Below are 18,331 nucleotides of genomic sequence, written 5' to 3'. Positions count from 1 at the left end.
AGTATCTCTACTAAGTATGAAACAACCATTGCTTGTCAAAAGAATGCTTCCATGAGTGATACTTGTCCAAATTTCGTCAAATTTTATGCATTTTTAGGTGATTTTTATCCCCCAGAAAATCGTTTTCCGGTCAAAATTTTTGAAAGTACGACTCGAAAAAAATGTATTCCCCCATAATTTACTTCCGTTAATACCCTTAATCACCAGAAACAGTAAACACAAGTTTCTAAAATATTGGGAAGAGAGGGGCGATGCCAAGTTGTCATGAGAGATCCACGCGGCTACCTAGCGGCTTCTCCCCGCCGCGCGCCGCCGCGTCACAGGTTTCCTCAAAAGTTCTGTGATATCAAGTCGCTGATTTTGCACCATCAGCTCACCAAAGATGTAAAAAAACACACCTGGTGTTCTTTGGCACCCTCTGGAAGCCAGTTGGCCGAAATTACGAATTTTCGGCACAAAAAAGAACCGAATCTCGTTCAAAATGTATTCAAATGTATGAAAAAGGTGTGTGAAACACAGATAAATCGGAACCTGCAACACGGTGCGGCGGCGCGCGGTGGGGAGAAGCCGCTAGTTGCGTGGAGCTCTCATGACATCTTGGCGCCGCCCCCATCTTCCCAATATTTTAGAAACTTGTGTTTACTTTTTCTGGTGATTGATTAGTGGGTACTAACGGAAGTCAAATATGGGGGAATACATTCTTTTCGAGTTGTATTTTCAAAAATTTTGAACGGAAAACGATTTTTTGGGGGATAAAAATCACCTAAAAATGCATACAATTTGACGAAATACGGACAAGTATCATTCTTGGAAGCTTCCTTTTGACAAGCAATGGTTTTTCCATACTTAGTGGAGGTACTACAGACCAAATTCAATGGTTGGATTGAAAAAAAAAAAAAAAATTCAATTTTTTGGAAATTTTTACCCCAAAAAAACCAAAATTTTGATTTTGCGGAAAATCCTGACATGATGGAATGTTTTGGATATTTTTTCCAAATTGAGCACTAAAAAATACATAAGAATGAATCAAGACATGGCATGCAAGACGACATGAGGAAAAAAACGGAGGGCTGTGTTACATGATGCCGCAGAAGGTGAGTGGTTGGCGTCTCCTTTAGTATGGGACTGAATTATTTTTCAGTTGTAACTGCATTACAGTTGAGGATGGGCACAGCTGAGGAGCATTAGAAGATAGATTTTTGAGCGAAATTTAAAGTGAACAAACATTAGTAAGGTAATCAAATACTCTTTTGCATAGATTTTTGGGTGATTTCTGGTGCAAATTGCAATATGGTGGAGTCTTAGAGGGGGTTACAGGGGTCACAGGGGGGTTACAGGGGGTACGAATTATCCCAATAAAGGAATAGTTTGAGTTTGATGATCATCTTATTATTATGATAGTCACTACACTAAACGCCATACATCTTAGTACTATTAGTACTGCTATTTTCATAAAATTAAATGAGTAACTAAATGGGAAGATAATCCATGTTACCAAGGAGCAATCAATATTAAGTATTGGGGCTAATATATATATATACACTAAAATTTGAATTATAGTTTATATTTATTTCTTTAGAAATTAATTTCATTGCATCTGCGATGGGCTGTGTGATTCCTACTATTAAAATTTTATTTGGGCCTTTACGTGATTGCCACTAATGCATCAAGGCACAATTTGTCAAAGGCCTCATCTCATGGCAAAATATGCTGGTAATCAAGGGATAAATGAGAATAATTTTTTTGTGGATTAATGAAAAAAATGATGTACATACATAAATATACAAATATATTTACAACTGATTACTTTAGAGAGGAAGATGAACAAAATGAAAAGAAAAACATTCTTCAGGAATATGAAATGCAATGGTCATCCAAAAAGTAAGGTTCCCTACCTTGTATCCTCCGAGCGAAAAGAAATAAATCAAATCGGTAAAAAAGCACATATTAGGCATACTCTAAGCTTTAAAACAAGCTCAAGTTTTTGAAAATCGGTCAAAGGATTCGCGAGTAAACTTAATTTTACTGAGACAACCTCCTGTCGCCGCATGCCCACCTCCGGGGTCAGGATGCGCGGAGAGTCGATTATTGAAGACTCGGGTTATCCACCTCTATACATCACATCAACAAGGAATTTTAAAGTTTTCATTGAGTAGGCCTTACCTTACTTTTTGACGTAGTCTCCACATCTTTTTTGACATTTCTGGTATCATTACAGGAGCTTCTTGATGCCTTCCGCGTAGAAGCTTTCGCGTTGACTCCAAAACCAGTCATTGACAGCGATCTGCACTTCCAAATCAGTTGCTTTGCGTAGGGAAATTTTCCCCCAATCCTTCAAGCTCTCTTACTTTAGCTTCATGTGACTTTCATTTGTTCCCGAGCGGAAAAACTTTCACGATGGACACGATTTTCAACCGATTCAGAGGTACAGATAGATGTCAATGACTGGTTTCAGAGTCAAGGCGAAAGTTTCTATACGCGGAGGGCATCAAGAAGCTGCTGTAATGATACCAGAAATGTCAAAAAAGATGTGGAGACTACGTCAAAAAGTAAGGTAAGGCCTACTTAATGAAAACTTTAAAATTCCTTGTTGATGTGATGTGTAGAGGCGATGACCCGAGTCTTCAATAATCGACTCTCCGCGCATCCTGACCCCGGAGGTGGGCACGCGGCGACAGGAGGTTGTCTCAGTAAAATTAAGTTTACTCGCAAATCCTTTGACCGATTTTCAAAAACTTGAGCTTGTTTTAAAGCTTAGAGTATGCCTAATATGTGCTCTTTTACCGATTTGATTTATTTCTTTTCGCTCGGAGGATACAAGGTAGGGAACCTTACTTTTTGGATGACCCTCGTATTATGGTGATTGAGAGTAAAAGATACAATTGAACTTGATTCTATGAGGATGATGATATTTTTAAAATTACTCCATTAGATACAAATTAAGACTTTCTGCTCTATAGACTTTTTTAAATCTAAATATCTTAAGAAAAAAAAACCCTATTTAAATGTTACTCGTATGTAATTTTTTTAAAACAAACTTGTAAAAGCCGAATCATCATATCTTTTGTGTACTATTGTGGTAAGACCACACTTTCCTCAGTGTAAAACCTGATGGTGAAAAACCTTTTGTCTTAAGGAGAAACAAAAAAGGAACTGCTTTAAAACATAATTATCAAAGTTATTTTATCTTTACTTCCCTGAATCAAAAATAATGAAAGTTGTCAGCTAAATATCTATTCTTTTACATTTAATTTTGTAGTCATTCTCTTGACTTTTTCTACAGTGTCAAGAGTAGTATTTATTGCTCAGAAGCCATGATTTCCCCTAATTTCCTTGATATGATACAGGGAGTGGTAGTGAAATTATTTTACTGGAGAAAACTAGGCACCATGAGAAAGTAATTCGACACCTGACTTTTCGTCTAATCCTGTGGCATAAATTCCTATGATTCAAAAATGCACAAACCAAATGCAGTTTTCCCTCAATTTTCCTATTTTTCATCACTATAATCACATAAAAACGGTCCTCAGTTGAACAGCTGATTTTTCTGTTGATGGATCAGGACAGATAATGAAACATTTAAAATGTACGCTCCTTTCTCATATAAAATAAACTCTGTTTTTCATTCAGCTGAATATTACTTGAAAATTTCGTTTGATCAATATTCTTAGTCAAGATGAGTTCTGTGGCAACGTTGAAAATGACAGGACTACCTTGCAGAAAATGATGAGATCAAAAGAGAAGAAAACGGACGCATTAGACTGCATGAAGTTGCCGCCTATACCAAAATCGAGCACGGAAATCATCAGAGCAAGTCAGGAAAGAGGCGGAATGAGGTGAATGCACAATCAATCTTACTGGACCGTTATGACCTGCAAATAGAACATAAGATATTAATTTTGACATAGACTTCAAATACTTTGAGTAACCTTTCACAGGAAAATACAGAACTGATTGGAACCAAGATTCTCTTAAAACCCAACTTTCCTTAAACTTGGGCTGCTTCACTGGTGGGGACTATTCTTAAATTCTAATGAGTTTGATCAAATTTCTCTCCAAACTGGTGATAAAATAACACATTTGGCTAGTGAAAAATGTTTCGTTCAATTCCTTTGGAATTAATTAAATAATTTCAAAAATGCATAACATCATCTAGTACTCAGAGCAAGAAAGTACGTAAAATGTCTTATCGGATAAATTGAGTCATTCGCGTTTTTTACACCCACTTAGTAACTATTTTTTGTTTATAAAAAAGTTGGTTGCTCTGGATCAAGCCAAGTATGAGAATTGAAGCTCCAAAAATTGCTACACATTTTTGTTAGATTCAATGGAGCCAACATGCCCTCTTCCCGTGATAACACGTAATGGCTGAAACGGAATTAACTATTTGCTTTGGAGTATTGATTTAAACCCACCCAAGGAGAGTAGATTTTGTCGAGAAGCGTTTCGCGCATTCCAGACACACAAAGATGTTGTAGCTTCATCAGGGAACATTACATAGTCTTCAGTGTGATTAAAGACAGCTTGCGCTCTATGCTCTTGCTTGCCTGAAAACAGAGGAATTTCACGTTTGATTCTACGCATAGATGACAACTACTTTTGACATCATCTGATGTTACCAAAATTTCCTTGTTATACCAAGAATTGAAGAGACAGCTGTAAAAACACGCCCACTGGGAAAACCTTTTTTTGAGAATAAATGCATTGGAAATCCCTAATTTTCTGACAAAGACAACAACTGATTTCCACTATTACCCTTTGATGAATTCTTTCAGATAAGGTAAACAAGTTTCAGTGCGAAGCTGAAAACATATATTCTTCGATAACACATGCATAGAACAGGTAGCTCTCCATGAGGACTTTAACATAACAAAATTCCAAAAATCGATTAGGATTGTTTTGACGTAGTGCGGTTAATTTTTCTTACGGCAAATCAATCAGCTTCATGTAAAAGCCTTAACCATTCGAGCCTAATCAGTGATTCTTGCAGGTTCATTCAGAGTTTTAAATTATTTTCTATTTTGCAGCACCTACATTGCATACTCATTTATTAAAGATTTTCATATTGTTGGGCTTTTAAATTTTTCACCAATTTTTAAAAGGCAAATACGGATGCCGTTATTACAAACTCTAACTGCAGGAACAAAAATTTTCTCAAGGTACGAATTTCATCCAAAGAATAAAGAGAGTACATTAAAATATTGGGTTGCATTGATGATTGGATTGCAATGACAGGAAAATAGGCAATATTGAGGAAATCATTCATTTATTGGCCTCTTTTTTTTGTTTAAAAGGGTTCTCCATTTAAATTAATGAAACTCAAAAATCAATATGATAAATCTAGGATCAAAAGATGAGAATTTACCCGTTGTGCCAGCTCCAGTGTAAGCAATTAGACATCTACTTGTTGAAAGTTCCCACAGCTTGACCAATGAGTCTTTCCCAGAAGATAGCACATACTGATCGTGAGACAAAAAACAATAAAAGATTAGACCAGAGAATAACTGAGAAACCACCCTAATTTTAGTGTACATATGTATTTTTGATAAAGATGAGTGATAGCAATTCTTTGATTTATTTCCTGACTCCTCGACATGACTTTTGACCAGAGATGTTTCAATGGAAACACGCAACTTGATTTAGGAATATAAAATCAATTACTTTTCCTTGGCGTATCCTTTATAAACAGAGGAGCAAAAAAGGAATCACTCATTCTCTTTGTGTAAAATAGATCACTTAGTGACACAATAAGTGACAGTTTGCAAGAAAAAAGACCTTAGTGTGCATGGGCAAATTTTTCAGAAGAGGTATTCTGGTTTGATCGAGTTGAATTCAAGTTTCTGCAGGGTTGTACAGAGTAGATATCAAACAGTTTGGTTTATTTCTGTGCTAAAAATGGTTTAAAATTGCGTTCTAATCGCCAAATATAATAACCCCAAAAATAGCAGATCAAAGTATTGGTTAGTGTATCATCAATACTAATCATTCTAACTGCTGACTTCAAAGTGGTTTAAGAAGAATTTGGCATTTTTCGGTGTTTCTAACACCAGACTTTACTGAGAACACTCTTCTATCCATGACACCGATTATTCTTTATACTTTTTTGACACAAAGGATCCCTTCCCTGTAAACCGTCACGTATAAAAACTAGATTTTCTAGGTTTCCTACTAAAGGCTTGGAGTGAGATGAACTGAAAAAAGGAATTTGCTTACCTTGCTGTTCCTCGAGAAGGTAACAGAACAGACTTCAGCACCATCATGAGCTTTTAAAAATGTGTTGACGCACTTGTTTGAAATACCATCCCAAATTTTAATGCTACCATCTCGACAGGCTGAAGCAAAATACTTTCCATTTAAGGCCCATCTAAAAAAGGGACCAAAAAAAAAATGGGAAAAACTCAGTCAGCAGAAATGAATTGGTGAACTTGAGAGATCAGCTTATTGGTAAAAAGTAATATTGAACCTTTCAAACAGTTTTGCCTTTAACTTTCATGGGTCTTCCCAGTCTCTCCTACATACTGCTAAGTACACTGTTGGATATGAAGTTACTGTAACTAAAAATTTGTTGACAATTCTCTTGATAAATATTTACTAGGCAGGGGGCTTCACCGCCTGGACCCCATCACTCGCTTCGCAAGCGATTGTGCTCGCTTTGCGAGCCACATTCCTGTCACTACCACTTTAATTACATTCGAGAAAGTTCCAGAAACAAATGCGACTCATCATCTTGCAATACTCTTCTAAAAGTTCAAGAATATTCTAGAAAGCTCTCGGGAGGACATGGTGAGGGCATCAATTTAATTACGCATTGCCTGGAGAAAATTTGAGAGAGTTCAAGAAAATTCGAGAAAAGGTATTGACAATCATGACACCTTACGAAAGTCTGAGAAAATTGTATAAAGTTTTGGAGAGGATTAATGAGGGTCATTGCTTTACTAAAGGTCACTTGAATGATGAAAATTCGAGAGAGTTCTGGAAAGTTTCAGAAACAGTTACTACTTGTCGCCATCTGACGGCCTCCTCATGTCTAGGAAAAGCCTAGAAAGTTTTGGGAGGGCGTAAGAAAAGCGGGAGCCTCCTCGGTACCGGCTGCAGTGCTTGCAGAAACAGAGGAGAGGGATGGAAAGGAACCACTGGCCGCGGCTGCATAGTGTTCTAAAAGCCAATGAAGAGGACGGTGCCGGGAGGGGGAAGGAGGCTACCGCTGCGGCGAGTGGCCGGTGGGCCTGCGCGGCGCGTGGGGGAGGAATTCTTCACACGAATTTCTGACGAATTTTAGGCGCACTTAGAGCTGTAATATAATGAGATTTCATGGAACATTTAATCCAAAAAGTAAATTTCAAATACTTCTGATAGATTCCTTGACTTTCCTCCTTTAAGATTTTTTTTCAAATGGTTCCAGTGAAGAAATCGGGACAACATATGCTAGAGATCAAAAAAGAGTGCAAACTGAAGGAAAACAGCAATGAACACAATATTTTTTTTTTTTTTTTGATCTCTCTTAATTTCAACTGAGCTTTTCCTGAAATTATGCAGTTAAGTCAAATTATACCTACTTCACAGAGGTTATGGTTCCTTCATGCTGATGGCTTGGTATGCAGCAAACAAAACATTGCCCTGTATTTGAGTCATAAAGTCGTAAGACAGGATGCTCTGTTCCGACGATCAAATAATCTCCGCTTGGATGAAATGACATGCAACGAATTTTTTCCGAATCCTGAGAAATAATAATTTTAAGAATAGAGTAGAACTAGGATAAATAATAAACATAAGATAACCTCAATACGGAAAAAGTACTGATTGAGTTATTGGTGTCATTGCATGGACGAAAATTTCATGAACATCATGGCACAACAAATATTTAAAAATGTCAAATTAGACTGGAATCATGACATTTCAAAGTTTGCAGTCAAAGATACACAGTTCTGAGAGGGGCTTTAAAAAGTTTATACCTTAATTGAGGCTTAAAATTGTCAATTAAAATGGAATTGTAGTAACCTCTTTTTATAGGTACAAAAATGAACCAGCTCACCTACTAGCAGCTTTTTCTTAAGGATACATGCAAGAGAGAATGTTTGTCATAAACTAAAAATCTTGACAGGTCTCAACCCAACTTTATTTGACATGAATTATCCTTCTAAAAAATTTGCCTACAGAACTAGAATCCCTTTTCCTGTAAGTGGAAAGGTCGACACTCATCAGAAAGCTCACTAGTGACTAAAATTGGAGTTAATGTAGCACTGAGTATGATGTCTCTACACATGACAGGGTTTGGGCAATTTTTCGAGAGTTTTCAGATATTTCCAGCGCTTATTTAGAGAAGTGAAAAATGAAATTGAATGGTTTTAAAATCATGCTGTTGTTAACACAGAGCCCATTGAGAACACAGAGGAAGACTTTTACCCCTCTCTTTAATACATTAATTTTTTCTGTTTCACATTCAGAACTGTTCAGAAAAGAAACCATTTGATTTAAAGCAAAAGGTTGGGGTGTCTTACCGTTATGGTTCGATGGGCTTTTTTCACCGACGCTTTGGCATAGTCAAATAGTTTGATCGTGTGATCTGCAGAACCTGATGCTAGGACAGTAGCTGTTGGATGAAATTCTAATGCTGTGACCTCCTCCAAGTGATCGTAGAGGGTTCGAATCACAGGATGACCTTGTCCTTCAGGTTCAAGTCCGTCTGCAGAAGACTTTGCCAACATTCGGTCAACATCTAATATCTGAAAAAAAGAATAACAGTCCACCAGCGTTTCAAGTGGGTCAGATGGTACTCATCTCTTTTTAATTCATTTTCTGAAAATACAGAATAAACTAAGTTTCTAGAAATGTTTTCAGAGTTTTTTGAGCCATGAATGGCGAAGGAACTTTGTCATAAAAATGCCGAAAATGAGACCCATTTGAAACATTATTTTTGGCCCTCCTCAATTATGAATTTTTTCACCCCCATTATTTTTTGCTATCTTTGAAACTGCAGTTCTACTATATCTCAAAAATTGATCACTTCATTTGAAATTGGTGATCCTACCTATCTGCCCTTAAATGTTCATCAATTTTATACCTGGGAACATTTGAATTTGAAAACTCAGTTTAAGAACATAGCTCGTGTGTATGCCCCGATCCCATACCAACTGTTCTTTTGATCCAGACCGGAATTAATGGAAAGTTTGAAGATAAGTTAAGACTTGATGTTGAAATCGATAGTTCCTTAATATACCATCAGAGAGCTGCAAAATCCATTTTTCTTTGTTGCCCTTCTCTCTTACGGTACACCTTTACCCTACCTACTCTTTTTCTTGTTAGGTAGGTGTGTAGCCAAAGTGCTAAAAATGTGCAAGTGTTTATCTACATAAAATGGTTTATTGATATAGTTTTTGGTCAAAGCTTTTCGGCACAGTTGCCATCGTCAGGACCTTTGTATTAAGACAACAAAATTTAAATACATTTTTTTTACAATTAACAATAAATAACTTTGGTAGGCACTTGTTGACTAGGTAAGAATGTAAAAGTAGATAAGATGTTTCTTTTTTTATACTCTTTATATCAAGGATGTTGGAAATAAAATTAGTTGTACTAACCTTGATAGATGCATCAGCACTTCCTGTGGCTACTAACTGCCCATCATAACTAAATGCTCCTGCTCGGCAGTTACCTTTATGGGAGGTGACATAAGCTGTTTCATATAAAGCAGGCTCAGGGGCTGTTGGAGCCACGTCAGTTTCATACTCTAAGTCTGAAATTTAAAAAAGACAAACATGTAATAAACTTAATTTGACCCAAGACCTGCCTTACATTTGGCTCTGGTTTCAATAAGAGAGTCAATGACTTTTACTTCTTAAAAGAAGTGAGTTTTCTCATTCCTTGATCTCTTGCTCAGTTTTTTCTTTATGATGTTCCCTCTTGACTTCAGAGGAAAACACACTTCAGCTGTTGATAAGGTGTAATATTATGTCAATTTCATAAGACAAAAAATTAAGCAATGCTTCAAAAAAAATTTTTTTTTTTTAAGCGTGTTGGCTACACATCCAACTTACTTACAGTCTAGACGACTCTTGTGTCCATGCAATGAGTTTAGAAAAAGGAGGAGTCTGGCGTGACGTAGTTTTTCGGGGAAGTGGAGAGCTGCATGAATGATGGACGAGATGGACAAAGGACAAGGAAGGTGTAAATTTGACTAACCGATTCCGGGGCCGATCAAGATTTGCTGGATTGGATTGAGTCCAGGGACCGGTTCGCCTTTCTTCTGCCTGTCAGGTTCGTGCTGGAGCCCTATCATCATGATGTGCAGGAGCCTGTCTGAGGGTGGACAAGGGGTGTCCGTCTCCACCAGCCCTGACAATCCCACTGCCAAGCTCTGATGCCCATCATAGAAGAGCTGACTGAAAATCATTCAAGCAAAACTTAACTTAAGAACCAAAACTTTAAAAAAAAATTCATTTTAACTTAGTTGCACCGCACAGTTGAAGCAAACTACACACACAATGCTGACTTCACATTCATGGAAAAAGGGACCAGCAGCCTTATAATTGAAATTAATAGACGAAACCATAAAAGCGGACAGAGGGGAAATGGAGCAATCCTATTGGTGGAGGTGAGTGGTTGCGATGGACAAAGAAGGTAAGTGGGTGCGTTGCCTACGAGAATGGAGTAACTATGATTCTGTGAGTCACACTAGTAGATGAAACTCAACACGCGTTCTTAAGAACGCTTGCCGCGCGATGATTTCTTGCCGATATCTTTTTCAGGGTTGATCTGACGCAAAATTTCATAAGAACCTTTCCGAAAGAGGATGAAATTCACTTTAGAAAACTAACTAACCCACTGTGACATTGTCTAAAAATCTAGGAAAAAAAGCGTAATGCCGAAAATCGTTACTGATTCAAACGGGCCGCTCGCGCAACTGCGGCGGATCTCGCGCAACTTCATTGAGGGCCACTCTGATTGGTCTGCCTCACTCATCGATGCACCGATGACCAGGAGATGCTTGTTGTTTTCGGTAAATATCTACTAGCTTGACGTCACACAACTGACTAGTTACGGCCTCTCCATTCTCGTAGGCAACGGTGGGTGAAACACTGATGGTAGCCTACGAAAGTCACTGTAGTTAGCCCATCATTTTTCCCCTTAGTCTATAGCAATCACCTGTTTCAACCAACCAGGATCCCTCCATAGGGCTTTTTTTAAACCGTGGAACGCAATGATAGCGGTTCGGGCTGGTTCAACCAGCCTGAACCAACCTCAACCTACCTCAGAAGAGTGGTCCAAGCGTTCCTCTGGAACACATGGAACACACCGGTGGAACGCGATAAAAAAGTGATGCATTCCGTTGCGGTCCACTGTGGTTCGGATAAAAAAAGCCCTCATATTCCCCTTGTTTTCTTCAACTATAGCTTTGACCATAGATTTCAAAAATCAGCCTGCTGCCATGCTCAGGAAGGACGCCTCACAAGCCTTCAAGCATTGCCAAATTGTAGAGTAATAGCGCACAATGACGCTTTGTAAAAACATCAAACTCCTATGTCTAAATAAAGAAAAACTTAGAATGTCCTACGAAGAGAAGCAAGGCATTCTAGAAAAACGAGCACATCCCCAGATTCAGATGTGACGTCACTTAATGAAAAAAAGGGGCCCGCCGTAGTGATGCTAGATAAAAAAATTACAATTTCATTGATGTAGCATTGTTCTGTGACGATAAATTCATCAGAAAGATATGTACCTGATCATCAGTCGGTAAAGCAGCTCTCTATTCTTCACCATGTTGGGCTCTAATTTTGCTGTTTCTTTCATCTTGATCGCAATGTATAGTAATCAATTTTAGCTAAAACTGTTTCACACTGCCTAATTACAGCGAGGGAAATACGAAAAATTAAAAATTAGAACAGTGCAAACAGTAAATTAATATGAAAACCGGTTGGACATGTGAGGTTATGTTGTTTATGTTGTTGTTGTTGTTTATGAAAACACAAATAAACAAAAAAGCAAAACACGCACATACAGGGTGCCACTCTTATTTACTTTTCACTCTTTGATTGTGGACAAAATTTCAAAACTGAGACCTAGAAAAAACACAAATATGGCAGGAAAAACTAATTGATTTTGCTCAATTTTCACAAAAGTTAATTTCTCTGGCACGCTGATGCGAAAAATTTGATTTAAAAAAAAAACTGATGAAATCACATAAATTTTCTCAATAGTGAAACTTTGACTACTAAGGTGGTGAACACGTAAATAAGTTTCAAGCTAAATATCAACATAACCTAAAATCGTGTCGATGCCCCCCAGGAAATAAAGTTCTAAGAAAGTTGCTGGGTTCCTGTCATCCTGTCCTTCGATCCCAAATTCCGTGATTTTACCATTAAATTTTACTATCCCTTAAGTATTTTAATGAAATTTTAGCATGTCCAGGCTGTCGCAGTTTTACAGACCTGCCGCAGCACAACCACCGTGTTCATCTCTTGAGCAAAATCAGTTCGCAACATGCTTGTTTTGCGACGAAAGATTCACTTTACCCTCAGAGGAAGGAAATATCTTGAAGCATTTGTTTGTAACGCATCATTTCATCATTGCGGAAGGTCATGTCATCAGTAATCTCAAAAAGTGAGTAATCGAATGACCATGATTCTGTACCATATACTAGTCAAAGTCCTTTTAGCTGAGACTTTCTTGCACCCAGCTCTTGTCTCTCACAACTGTTCCAAATTTTATGACCCTTTCAGAGATAAGAACCAATGTTGATCATGTTTTTCAAATTTTAGGGAGCGAAAAAAGTTCTGTGCCTCAGTTTTCAAATTGGGACTTAACCTCATTGCGTCCTGGTAGATCTTCGATGCTGATGGCTGATAGGTACTCATTGTCAGCCTCACTTCAGAGGGTGGCGAACAAGTCTGGCATCATTTCCACTCAAACAAATCAGCGTCAGTCACTATGCCCAGTCAATCAGGAGCGTTAAAGATCCAAAGAAGCACAATTGCAACTATCGTTCAATCATGATTCCTCCATCAATCTATAGGTCAGATATTATCAATTGTTCCAGGAGTAAAAGCAGGGCAAATACGCAAAATATGGTGCTATTGAACCAAGGTACCTATCCTTGCTGCATGTTAGCAAGGAAGAGAAGACAGACTGCTCCAGAACTAAAGGCTCCGCATACCCGCCACAGTAGCAAGCTGCATTTTCTAAAAAAAATGTTTGTTAAAAGCAGGAAAATGTTCTTCCCGGCTGTTTTTCTCAAAATTGGCACATTGAATTTGTAGTTGCGAAAGCTAATTATGCTCAGGAGGTCTTGAAGAGCATTTATCAAATAATCACAAAACTGAAATTATTCTTTTGGTAAATATGGAGGATTCTCAGCTTGAGTGATAAAGTATATCGACGGTGAAACTGCCAAACCACGTATCTCGTTTGCGGTGTTTCAAAATCTACGCTCACATTTTATTTTTTTGAAGTAAACCGAATCAATATCATTCCTTGAAATTTTCGCAGAACTTTTTCCGCACGAAGAGGAAAAATCACAGAAATTTTCAAGACTGGACGTTAAGTAGTTTTTCATTTAAAAAATAAAGTATGACAGGAAGTCTGCGACGTCGCAAACTGAGATACGTGGTTTGGTAGTTTCACCGTCAATATCATATTTACCCAATACCTAATATTCACATACAGCATCTTCAAGATATTTTCTTTTATATTTGCAGATACTTGGACTTTTGGAGGATTCAATTTGAAAGCAGCTCTAATGCTCTTGAGAAATTTTGCACCAAGTTCAAGGTTGACATTGAGCACGAATGTGACATTGAAAAAGATGTTGAGTGTTACATGCTCTCTGACCATGTTGAAGAAGATAAATGCTTGCGGCAGCACTTACATAAGGAAAAATTAGTAAGTATGAGATTTCGCGTTGTTTGTGTGATGAATTAACACTTTAAATCCTCCCATTTGTGTTGCTGTGTGAAGTTAAGGCTTACTATGTAACAACAGCACAGCCCTGTAAATTGGAAATTGTGTCTTATATTGAGAGATAGCTTGATTAAGTCCTGTATATTTTCAATGTCAAGCTAGGGAGAGAATTCCATCCCTTCAAGATTTTCTCAACAAATTGGTTTTTCCAGGTAAAATTCGGTTTTTTTTTTTTTTTTTTTTTTTTTTTTTGCAGAAAAGTAGTGCATATGGGATAAAACAAAGTTCATTCTTGGATTCTACAGCTGAAAACATAGTCTTTCCTCCACGATTTGATTTTAGTCGAGTTGGTCACCTAAAATTTTAACTTGCGCCCTCCAATAGTGAAATCTTATTAGTCAAACGACCTGTTTCCAAGTAAACTACCAATAAAACCTCATTTGATGTTTATCCCTTGGGTTTGCATTTAATAGGGAGGTCATGCGACCCTGCTGTATGACTGGAGAGAGAAATTTTTAAATCGAGCTTCCTTATTCAAATGAACTCATAGATTCAGTTATAACATAAAAATATGTCTCATAAGTCCAAAAATGAGACCTATGAGACAGCAAGCAGTAACTGCGCAAAAAATGACGTAGAAACAAAACGGCAGTAAGGGACATTTTTCTGCTAGATAGTTGTGCTTATTGAGTAAAATCGTGCCCCTCTCTCCTGATTTGTAATCTTAAAATTTGTTTGTTTTGTGTCCAAAACGCAACCAAGATAGTACTCACTGCTGTCCTGCCTAACACAAAATCAAAATAGCCGTTTTTTCATAGTAAAAAAGGAAAATCCTCGGATTTTCAATCATCTGAACAATTTCTAAGAGTTCTCTGAATGATTAGTAAGAATTTTACAAAAAGCTGAGGAGTTGTTGGATGTAATTTTCCGCTCAGACGCAACTAGGTTCATTATCTGAAAACTTCATCTTTTCGCTAATTGCTCACTTAGGCAAGATGATGGCAGAACTGTCAAGACACGAGGTGTTTAAAAATATGAAGATGAAAAAAAAAGGAACCGTTTCTTTTTTCTTTTTTAATTTTTTTCTGGCTGGCTTTAGTGTGATCCACCGCCAATGCTCATCAGTCTCCTGCCTCTCGCTTAGGCACTGATTAACTGGACTTGATTTTGCAATTGGAAACTACAATTTCTGGCTCATTAGCTCACAGGGGAAACTATTGGTACTTATGTTGTTTCTAAACTGCCCCAGGTATTTTTGTTCTCAATTTGCAAAGTGCAGTTCAACTGAGGTGTTGAGTTCCACTACAATGTATCTGTTGGTAAATAAAAATGATAATTTTAACCATCAACTTTTAATGTAGCAGTTTTATTCAATGTGTTATTATTGATCCTTCTACCATCTTTCCTCAATTGCCATTATTCATATCTTTCTCTCTCTTTGTTTTGGCAGGAAGCTGCGCTTACTCAACAACAGTTTGAACGTGAAGATACCAGTTTCAAACGATGCTGTCTTTTTTGTCGTTTCGAGGAAACGGGCACCCGAGCAAAATACTTGGAACACTTAGCCTCTAATCATAACCTCCAGTTGGGACGACCGGACAACTTAGTTTATATTGATGATTTTCTAGATAATATTGAAGATAAAATAAAGAATCTTATCTGTATCTTCTGCGAAAGAACGTTTAAAGACCGCAACGTGCTTCGTGAGCATATGAGGAAGAAGGGACACAAAAGACCTAACCCTAGGAATCGATTTTACAATCAGTTTTACATCGTTAACTATCGTGAGATGGGGAAAACGTGGCAAGATGAAACTCAAATTAACTGTAGGCATCAAGGTTACCGTTCTGACAGCGAAGACGAGGATGGGCATTGGTCCGATTGGGAGGAAAAAGAAGAATCCAACATCGTGTGTCTATTCTGTCCTCGGTCTGCTCATAGTGATGTTGGAATATTTTTACATATGTCTGCTTATCACAACTTCAGTTTTAAGGAATTGACTCATGGTCTCCATTTTTATGAAAAAGTTAAAGTAGTCAATTTTATTCGACGGAAAGTTTTAGACACACGGTGCATTATTTGTGATAGTAAAGCTGAATCCAACTCAGCATTGTTAGTCCATATGGAAGAAGCAAAGCATTTCAGGTTACCGGAGAAAGAAGTCTGGGATCAACCCGAGTTTTTCTTCCCAATCCTTGAGGATGACAACCTCCTTACTTATCTTGAAAATGATGACACGGATGACAAAATTAAAAAAACAGAAAATCTACCGGGGGAAATTTGAATGCAGATTCACGAGCAAAATTCCAAAACCAATAGTCTTTCAGATGATGATCGCAAAGAATACTGCGCATAAACTGAGTAGAAAGAAGTTTGTGTAACTTGCATTTTGTAAATCCAAGTTTTCAGAAGGATAATAACCTGTAATATTTTCTTCGATTAGACACGATGACATGGTAAATGAAATTTGCATGCTGAAGTTATTTTTCAATGTCTCAGGACCATTGTCGTCAGTTCGTGGATGAACAGCAACCTCTCTTACTTGATTCTGCTATCGGCAAAGACTGGGTTTAACTTGCGAGTTTATCTAAGGCTGAATTAGTCAAGCCATCAATGTATGTACAGAGAAGTACAAACAATGCAGTAACCTGAAATGTGTTAAGGATAAAAAGCGAGAAAAATCAAACAAAATATGGATAACCGAGGCTAGAAATCGGATATTTAAAAACGTCTAATTTCAAGAGTATGTTTTTCGTTATTTTTTATCCTTGCCATCAATAAATTAATTCCCTAAACAGTGAGTGCCTTGAAGAACTACCATTTTATTTTAAAATGCAATTGCTTTTTCCGAATATTTGTTTAAATATTATTCTAATTTTTGTTCAGTCCTTCTCTAAAATATGTTGACTTGTCCGTGAACTAGTTAATGACACAAAAATAGCATGAGATAGCCACACAAAATGGCTGCCCTTAAGTTGCATTCAACAGAAAAGAAACAAAAGTTTAATCATTTAATGATAGATTTAACATTGTTAGAGGTGTCGTCAGATAAGTTGGCCATTGTTTACTTTCGGTTTGCAGGCGTTTTTGCATCACTACTATCCACATGAAAACATCCAACTCTCACAAAAGCGAGAACACAAGCTTGGATAAGTTCTTTATTACCTTCAAACCTTGTAACACTTCAATTTTAGCCTCACAGAAATCACAACCACATAAAAATCTTGAATCATAATTGATTAGTGGTGTTTTTACAATACGATCATGAGACGGATGTTTATAAGATGGATAGTAGCGAACGCCACTTTGTGCAGAGGCCTTAATTCGTTGTCTGCGCTTGCAAACCAGAAGTAAACAACGGCTAACTTATCCGACAACACCTTTAACATGAGCGAAACTACCAGATTTGACTTTAAAAGGGATTATCATTATGAAAGGGAAACCTCCTGCTAATTCTATGGTAAAACCAAGGCACTTTTAAGAGGGTTAGTTTTCTAGTCCAGATTATACCTATTTTCCATTTATATTCATTACTAGTGGAAACTTCGGTCGTTGATAGCCTCGATATGCTGATGAGAGTTTGTGTCAATATCATATCATTACATTATACATAGGCGTAGCTAGGTCATTTTGCTGGGGGGGCCTCCCCCAGAAAATTTTTGAAATTGTAACTCCATTTGAGCGCATCTCAAGGCACTAGTGGCGCTAATCTTCCTTCAATTTCTGCCTAAAAATCACCCAGTATTATGCATTTTAAGGTTAAGATACTTTGAAATTGTTGCATTCAACAGGCTATTCTATTTATAGGCATCCTCTCACGGGCCACGGCAACAGAGACTTACCGTTGAAGAAGGTGCTTTTGCACCATCCAGAATTTCTGGGGGGGGGGGAGATGATACTATTTTCAATTCTAGGGGGGGCCAGGCCCCCCCTTCCTACGCCTTTGAATGTTTCTTTTTTCTTCTCTTTAACCGTTTAATTCACCTGCCTCCTGGTGGGCTAATTATTCCTTGAATTCACTTAGTTCTCACCCTAGAAGCAGAGAAAATTGGTTTCGGAGAATAGAGGAAAACTGCAAGTGCTTGCAGTTTGAGAGGACATTGATGACATTTTTGTGATCAAAGTTCTCGAAAATGGTGTGGTTTATGAGAGAAAGTTACACCTCCCAAGAATTGGTTAAGATTATCTTTCGTGTGGAAACATGCCAAAATGACGCATCGTTTTCCATTATCAGACTTTGCAGGAATATGGACGCCATGTTGTATCCACCAACATGATGGTAAAAACCACTCAGCAACTGCTATCACTTCCTTTTTTTCTCTCTGTGGACTCTGAATGTTGGCTGTGAAATGTAATCCAAGATTAATAAAAACTGTTGATTATCTCATTCAAGTCTTTTCCTTTTTCATCTGAAACATTGTTCAACTATGAGGCGATA

At 37.5% G+C, this 18,331-nt stretch overlaps 2 protein-coding genes across 3 annotated transcripts; one reads left to right on the top strand and one right to left on the bottom strand.

The window, feature by feature from the left end:
- Positions 1-1,768: 1,768 nt before the first annotated feature.
- CstF50 (cleavage stimulation factor subunit 1 Cst50) lies at positions 1,769-11,925 on the bottom strand. The gene is made up of 9 exons (XM_019053493.2): positions 11,717-11,925; positions 10,180-10,379; positions 9,579-9,733; positions 8,499-8,723; positions 7,557-7,717; positions 6,214-6,364; positions 5,366-5,459; positions 4,416-4,547; positions 1,769-3,872 (listed from the first exon to the last, which is right to left on the bottom strand). Exons 1-9 carry the CDS (start codon positions 11,785-11,787, stop codon positions 3,757-3,759), a joined length of 1,305 nt encoding a protein of 434 aa, XP_018909038.1. The 5' UTR covers positions 11,788-11,925; the 3' UTR covers positions 1,769-3,756.
- A 135-nt stretch (positions 11,926-12,060) lies between these two features.
- LOC109038455 (zinc finger protein 277) lies at positions 12,061-18,280 on the top strand. Of its 2 annotated transcripts, none has more exons than XM_019053495.2 (3): positions 12,061-12,597; positions 13,692-13,875; positions 15,344-18,280. In XM_019053495.2, exons 1-3 carry the CDS (start codon positions 12,398-12,400, stop codon positions 16,175-16,177), a joined length of 1,218 nt encoding a protein of 405 aa, XP_018909040.2. In that variant the 5' UTR covers positions 12,061-12,397; the 3' UTR covers positions 16,178-18,280. The 2 variants fall into 2 exon arrangements, with proteins under 2 accessions (XP_018909040.2, XP_072157140.1); XM_072301039.1 differs by lacking the exon at positions 12,061-12,597 and adding an exon at positions 12,861-13,009.
- The last annotated feature ends 51 nt before the right edge of the window (positions 18,281-18,331 follow it).

This window comes from Bemisia tabaci, chromosome 5 (genome assembly GCF_918797505.1).
Source record: "Bemisia tabaci chromosome 5, PGI_BMITA_v3".
Taxonomy (NCBI): Eukaryota; Metazoa; Arthropoda; class Insecta; order Hemiptera; family Aleyrodidae; genus Bemisia; species Bemisia tabaci.
Note: the sequence above shows the minus strand (reverse complement) of the source record. Positions and strands in the feature narration are given on the sequence as shown.